The sequence below is a fragment of the Poecilia latipinna genome, unplaced genomic scaffold (assembly GCF_001443285.1).
Source record: "Poecilia latipinna isolate Pla-1442-1.1 unplaced genomic scaffold, P_latipinna-1.0 Scaffold2456, whole genome shotgun sequence".
Taxonomy (NCBI): Eukaryota; Metazoa; Chordata; class Actinopteri; order Cyprinodontiformes; family Poeciliidae; genus Poecilia; species Poecilia latipinna.
The window spans coordinates 40,914-48,554 of NW_015115072.1; the positions used below are offsets into that span (position 1 = coordinate 40,914).

A 7,641-nucleotide genomic window follows, 5' to 3' on the forward strand; every position below is an offset into this window, starting at 1 on the left:
TAGACAAGCTTAATTAAAATTAAAACTCACTCTTAATGACAATTTTAGCAAGTAAAAATGTCCAAGGTGCTAATTTTGATTGTGTTTAAAGCTTCAGTTGTTTATGGATTCTTTTGAAATGTATTGTATCCTTTTTAAGATATAATATTTAATGTAAAGAATAATTCTGTCAACTGAAAGTCAAAGGTGAAAATAAATAGGCACTTCTTCCTTCTACAACTTAGATAAATCTAAACCACAAAAATGTATAAAAAAATTATCGCTAAGTTTTCATTAAATAAGCTTCATTCAAATCAATTGCTGATTGTCTTGATATAAATTCTTGAGTTGTTTCAGTAAGAGAATCTGCACAAAGGTGAGGTGTTGAGTCTCATTTTGAAAACTAAACAGCTTCCTCAACTGTCAGGATTATTTGACAGTTCGGTATACTAAATATATTTTTCAAAATGTTAATATTGCATTTTTTCAGATTAATCACATATTGATCATATTGTGTAATTAAATTCATCCACCTTTTCAAAGCAAAAGATAATTCAGCACATAGAAACTATCTTCCATTTACACAAGCACTGATGGGGGGCGGGGGGGGTTCACCTATTTCTGAAAGCAAAGTGAAATGGACGATTATTTTTGGAAGAAAATGGTTAAATTTCTTCAAACCCTCAAGTTTTGTTGCTGTTTAGCATTTCAGAAGTGGAAATACAAAGAAAATGACAATATTATGCCTTAGGGCTGAATTGATACATCAAATTAATCATGATCAATTGATTAATGAAATAATCAACTAATTTAGTAATCCAGTTAACTGGACTACATGCTTTCAAAGAAAGGTCATTTTTCTGAAGGAACAGTCAAAACTGTAAAAAAATACACTGCATTGTATTTTAGGCAGAAAATATTAAAACGTAATTGCAGGGGCGCAGCTATATGGAGGCCTGGGGGGGCGGTGGCCCCCTGGCCCAGGCCTGGGGAGGGGCCCGGATGGGAGGCAGAATATGATTTAAAAGATCCAAGTCTGTATCACGTCTGATGAGAACTGGAGAAGGTGGGCCCTCTCCTGTTGAGTGTGGTGCATGTAGATTATAAAGCTGGGTTCCCCAGTAGATTATATAGTAGGCTGCCCCAGTCATTGTTGACTCATGATTGCTAAAAACTTTGCAAGACCGACTGATTTTAGTGACATAGTGGGTGTAAAATATTGAATAAAATGTTGTGCGACATGACTGGCTTTATTTTCATTCTTACATTTAACTTTATGACACACAAATTTACAAGTTGATCGCCAATATTGTCTCCAAGTGTATTCTGGGTAAAACACATCACCAACCATCCACATCAGTCAGATACTTGGGAACGGATTATAAACTAGGTAGATTGGAGTATTTTTACGACAAATATGAGTGGCTTTTATTAGTACTTTATAAAATTATGTTTTCATGAGCTTTGTTATTTTGGGTATAAAGGGCCCGGTCATTAGCCCCGCCCCCCGGCCTGACGCCAACTTGTTCCGCCACTGCGTAACTGAGTTGTTCATTTGCATATTTTAATGTATTTAGTATTGTACAAAAGCACAAAATAGTTAAATGAAAAATCTGCAGAATGGAATTTTTTTTTTGCTGACTAGAAAAAAATTAGAAAAAAATTGATAAGATGAATCAATTTAATTCTTCAAGGCCTAGTGTCTATGTCCCTCTACTGAGATGCAGTAGAGGTCAAGCGACATTTTCTTCTAAGTCAGTGTTCCAGTTGTCTGACATTCGGTGTGGTTAAGAGCCATTTGTGGGATATCTTTTAATTAGTACCTCAATTGTAATTTTAACACATAAAATAATAAGACACTAAATGAATGTTTACAACTTTAGCTGAAAGAAACTAGTTTCAGTCACCAAACACTTCAAGCAGAAGCTGAGATGTCTTCCATCTCAGTTTTTTTTAAGGGTTTTCAAAGAAACAGCAGGGAAAGCAGACCCACACTTCATAGACCTCAGAGTTGCTAAGCAAGGTAGTAGTAGAGCTAATATTTGGAATGGTAGGTAATCATACGAAAGAGAAGAGTCTTCTAACCAGTCCAGTAAAGGTAAAGTTTGGCTGTTCATTTTGAAAGCAGCACAGTGTGCTGCACTTCTTCATGCAAAATCTTATTTTGTTTTCCTTGTTTCCAATAATCAGGCCACACAGAGCATAACACAACACCCAAATAAAAGATAGCCTTGAAAAATGGTGATTAAGTGATTAAAAAGGCTTCCTGTTAAACTAATACCATCTTTCTTACGATGAATAAATTAGGACACTATGTCTGTTTAAAACAGATAAAATGAAAATGTGAACCTCCTCCTATGACAAGTTGTCACAGCAAATGTAGATAATCACCAATTTAAAAGAATATTTAAAATTACATTTGACTTTTTAATTTATTTAGTCTCTGCCTTTTCTACTGTTTAATAAAGGCCACTAGTAGCACAAAAACTTTGAAAAAGATATTAGGGGGAAAAGGTCAACTGCAAAAAGAACCTTCTTTGGTGCCATGATGGTCTTTTAAATTAACATCTTCTTGGGACTCAGCCAGTCCAGCTGATGATTTATGACATCATGGAAAAACTCCTGTGAAAGAGGCAGAGCCAGTTTGGAGTCCATCAGTCTAACGGAGGACACCAACTCATCTGATAATTTAATGTCGTCGACTCGTATGATCAAAAAGAATAAAATCTTTAAAATGTTCAAAGTTAATGACGGCTCTGAGGAGCAGTTTGACATTATTTAACTAACCAGTTTGATGGTAAACTTTGATACATGTTTTGGATTTTCTTGTTTTCTGTCGACTTGTCTTATTTATTATTCCTTGGATGGCATATTTTGTGTGGGCTCTAAAGTACTTATTTCCAATAAATTATTTGAACCTTCTACTAAATTGGTACTTACAGGCAAGATTTCTTAAATATTTATAAATTAGAAAGGTCGACTAGTGCTGTACCGTTGAATACCGCCATGCGAGATTGGAGGGACCTAAAGCATAAACTGAGATGGCGGCTAAAGTTTGAAAAAGTGCAGGAAATATCAGCAACAATACAGAAACTTCTGGAATTCTCTTTTTCAGCTGATTATAAAGACTCTGGGTCCCTCCTCTCTCATAGGAGGCAGACTTTCTATCACTACATTGTCCATCAGTCCATATTTATCCTCCTTTTTATTCCTTCCTCCTCTTCCATTGGTTGTGACCTCTTCTGTAAGTCCCTCCCTCTCCACTGGCTGAGAAAGCTGATTGGTCAGCTGCTTCATTGTAATCTGCATTAAGAGAAATCAAACGTCAGATTCTTGTATGAGGTTGCATTGTTGTATTTTTATTAGCAAAAAATAAGAAGAAAAGCTTTTGTTCATCTGAGGAGGGATGTTAGGGGGGAAGGAATGCCCACCTGCAGCTCCCTGAACAGGTGCAGCAAGGCCACGCCCACCACAATGACCAGGAACGAGCCCAGCGTTGTGACCACATCCACGGCAGACATGCTGCTCCACTCCTGGAAGAGGATGATGGAGGTGGAAAGGACCACAGAGGTGAAGAGGACGTAGTAGATAGGATACACCAGTAGGGTGTTGAAGGTGTCCAGAGACTTGTTAAGGTAGTTCACCTGCACAGACACAAAGGTGACTTCAGACTCATCAATGGGTCTCCCGGCCACATGACAAACACAAACGTTTGGGTTTGTGTTTGGGGTCTTGTGCTCTCTCCATGTATAAGAGGGCCTTTCTGTCCCAAAGCTGTTTTAGACTTTTTTAAGGTTAGTCTTTTTTAACAAGACTTTTGAGGGTATGAAATGAAGATGTCTATCAGAGGAAGTTTCATACTGGCCACTCATAATTGATCATTTATAACAATAAGACTATTGTTATAAATATTGTTATGAGTGGCCAGTATGAAACTTCCTGTATGAGGTAGTTGAAGCAGACTAAACAGGGCTGGTCTTAATGCACCTTAAGAAGACACTTAAGGTGCATTAAGACCAGCCCTGTTTAGTCTGCTTCAATCCAACTCTAGTTAGTTTGTCTAGAAAGTGAAGTTCGTTTGGGGAGGTGGTGAATGTACAATCAAACTCTGATGTGGACCAGAAAAGCAAACTCTGGTGCATCTAAAAACTTGGGTCTGGATTTGGTTGAAGCAAACTCAAGTTGGACTTGGATGCATATGTGAATGTCAAGCAAACCGGAGACCACTCCAAAAGCAACAAGCAGACAGTAGCAAGGGCATTCTGGGAGAATACACCTAAAGCAAGTGCCTATTTCTTGCATACATTTTTAGCTAAGCCCATTGTTGAAGGGTGTTTGTTTGGCATATTGTGACAGACAAAAGAGAAAACCTCCAACTGCTGAAATCAGACTTCACTATTTTTATCTACACTTTGTGAAGAAGGAAGTGAAGGAACGGTCTGGATCATTTGACACAATGGATGGTCACCAGCTGAACCAAGTCTACTGGACTACCAGGTGTGAAAACACTCTTAGTCTATTCTCAGAAAATATACTTTTGTGAGCCAGTAAATTACATCTATCAGGAGGACGGGGCCCAAAGTTATTTTGATTGATCATTAAGATCAGAACCAAAATAAAAACAAATGATTTTAACGTATTCATGATTATTCATGGTTTACAGCAACCAGATATTGCATTATGCATTACTAATGTATATGGTACCAAGATACCAAATCCTTTCCAGCCTGTAATTTGCAGTGCCAATTTTTCTGAGCCCAGCTTACCTGTGTTACTATTGAAACAATGAGGGTGAGGAGCAGGATCCACGTAAGAGGCTGGCTGAGCACAGAGATGTCATAAACCACTGAGCAGAGGAAAAACAAATTATAAGGGTTCACAGCAGTGGTTCTGTGTAATTCAGCTAAAGGAAAACTTTAGCTGAACTGAAAATGTTTACAGCCTTCAGACTGTTGAGTAAAATGAAGCATGTTGCCGTCTGCGGCATCTCACCGGTGTTGATGGCTATGGCGAGGCCCTTCACAGATGATACAGTGAAGGCTCCCAGCAACGAGCAGATGCCGATGTAGATCAGGATGTTGGAACGACCGGACCGCGGACAGAAATACAACACCAGAACCGCACACAGAACCAACACCGCCACAACATAGACCAGGAAACCTGGTACAGGCAAGCAGAGTGGCAAACACAGATAAACAAAAACTCAAAGAATTTATTGTTCTATTCAAATGAAGCTTGCATATAAACCAACTTTGAGTTAGTAACAAAATAATAATAAAAAAGTAAAAAAACCAGGGGTGTCAAACTCATTTTCTTTTTGGGTCACATCATGAGCATAATCACAGTTGTGGTAGATTGTTTTTGATAAGTGGACCTATTAAACTTGAAATATTATAGCTTACTCTGTTTTCGAAGAGTAATTCATAAAATGTTATCATTTTTAACATTTATGCTGTATATGAATAAAAACAGATTTGATTGATAAAATTAATTATATTTAAGAATGCAATGTTATATTTTGGAGCATATCAAGTAGCATGTCTGGATGAGTTGTTGGACTCTCCTCTCACCTGGCTCCAGCAGCTTATTGGTCATATCCTGTATTGATGTGACTTCTTGTTCTTGTGGGGCATGAATGACCAACAGAATGCTCCCGAGTACACACAGCAGACAGCCCAGCTTCCCCACCACATTCAACTGCTCCCCCAACAGGTGGGAGGAGAGAACCGCACTTAAAAACACAGACCAGTATGACATCACTAAAAACACATCAACATGTCCTCAGAAGACGGCGGCTGTGTGGAAGCATGCAGCTACCTGATGAGGACACTGAGCGCTCCCAGGGGAGTCACCAGTGTGGCTGGCGCGAACATGTAGGCAGCAAAATTACACACCTCTCCGGCTCCCACTGCAGACGGAGAACATACACACGCACAGGACAGATGCTCACCAGTCAACTTTTACAATACAGAAACAAGCAATATTCTAGTTTTTTTCCCTTTTTGTAGTTGTAGGTCATCCCCTCATTAGCTCTTGAGAATGCCATCAAGCTGCTCAGAAATGTGATTGAAATTCAGTGAATTAAACTAAAGACATTGATAAGGACAAATAGAATTTGAATTTTTGACATCTCATTTACTAGCAACAATTAATAATAATGAAAATGTAATAAATAAGTGCACAAATTTAAGAGCCAACAAAGGCAACCTGCTACAGAAAATCTGTGCATGTTTACCATTTTTTGGTGGCTTAATGTTAAGATGATTGCCATCGAGTTTTAAAACCCTGAAGAACACCAAGTATTGTAATTTCTGGATTATATCTACTGCCTTTTTTTCTTTTTAGACACACTTTAAACACTGCAGTGTGGCTAAATACACAGGTTTTACCAACAGAATTTGAAAGGTTGGACTGCTGAATGCATCATGATGAAGAGGACAGCAGAAGCTCAAGAGCAAATTTGCCTAAAGATGAAGACACACCGAGAGCGACAACAAAATTTGTAATAAGAAAACAAAGTGTGTGTGAGATTGTTCCGACTCTCAAGACGACAAGTTTTGTGGTCTTAGTGCAAAAGAGGAAGATGAAGATAACGATCAATGCCTTTTCCTGGTATGCAGCCATGTTACAGGAACTGCCCGGAAAAATATACGCATTTCATTAAATGTTAAAACACGTAAATATTTCACGTAATATGAGATATTTGTGTAAATATCTGACAGTTTTCTACTGCTTATGGAAAGGTGAGGCCTGCATATGTACTTTTTTCTCCTTTGTTAGTGGATGTGGCTCAATATTCCAGAATAAATCATCAATCAATCAAAATAAATCATTTACACTAACATAATTATGTTAGTGTAATTATGTTACACTAACATAACATAATGTTATGTTATGTTAACATAATTATGTTGTGTCATAACATAACACTAATTAGTTATGACACATAACTAATTAGTGTCATAATTAGTTATGACACTAACATAACTAATTATGTTAGTGTCATTTACACTAACATAAATATGTTAGTGTAAATTTATTTACACTAACATTTAAATTTAGTGTGTAAATTTCAAATTGGTTGTGTAATGTTAAGATGATTGCCATTGAGTTTTAAAACCCTGAAGAACACCAAGTATTGTAATTTCTGGATGATATCTATTGCCTTTTAAAAGCTAAATTATCTTTTTCCCTTCTCCCCTTGACTAAGATGCAATTTATTATCAAAGCAGTTATTCAGCAGCATGTGTCTGCTACTTTCTCTATTGAATCTATTAGAACCTTTTTCCATTTTGGTTTAGTTTAATCCCATGCATGGTTCCTTTTCTAAAGTTCTACTCATATAATTTAAGCCAGTTTCCAAACTGAACTATTAAAAGCTAAATTATCTTTTTCCCTTCTCCCCTTGACTAAGATGCACAGTAAACAACCATTCTTGGGGTTTTTGTTTCAATCACACAGAGGTTGCAACTGTAAAAGGTTTCTACAGTGAAGTTCTTACTGGTCAACAGGCCTCCCCACCACAGCCAGTCTTTAAGGTAGCCATATCCTCCATCACCTGCAGAAACGCAAACAGAGGCACATTTTGTGTTGGTAATGCCATCCTGATTCACAGCATACACCAGTGTTGTGGTACTCGAGATCGGTCTTGGTCTCGAGACC

The 7,641-nt window shown here is 37.6% G+C and overlaps 1 protein-coding gene across 1 annotated transcript in view; it reads right to left on the bottom strand.

The window, feature by feature from the left end:
* Positions 1–1,216: 1,216 nt before the first annotated feature.
* Positions 1,217–7,641, bottom strand: part of nipal4 (NIPA like domain containing 4) — a 27,402-nt gene continuing 20,977 nt past the window's right edge. The window contains exons 4-10 of the mRNA XM_015019604.1: positions 7,481–7,537; positions 5,797–5,887; positions 5,550–5,710; positions 4,972–5,139; positions 4,746–4,825; positions 3,411–3,623; positions 1,217–3,282 (exon numbers count right to left, since the gene is read on the bottom strand). Of these exons, the coding sequence (XP_014875090.1) occupies positions 3,091–3,282; positions 3,411–3,623; positions 4,746–4,825; positions 4,972–5,139; positions 5,550–5,710; positions 5,797–5,887; positions 7,481–7,537 (962 nt within the window). The 3' untranslated portion in view covers positions 1,217–3,090. The remainder of the gene's footprint in view (positions 3,283–3,410; positions 3,624–4,745; positions 4,826–4,971; positions 5,140–5,549; positions 5,711–5,796; positions 5,888–7,480; positions 7,538–7,641) is intronic.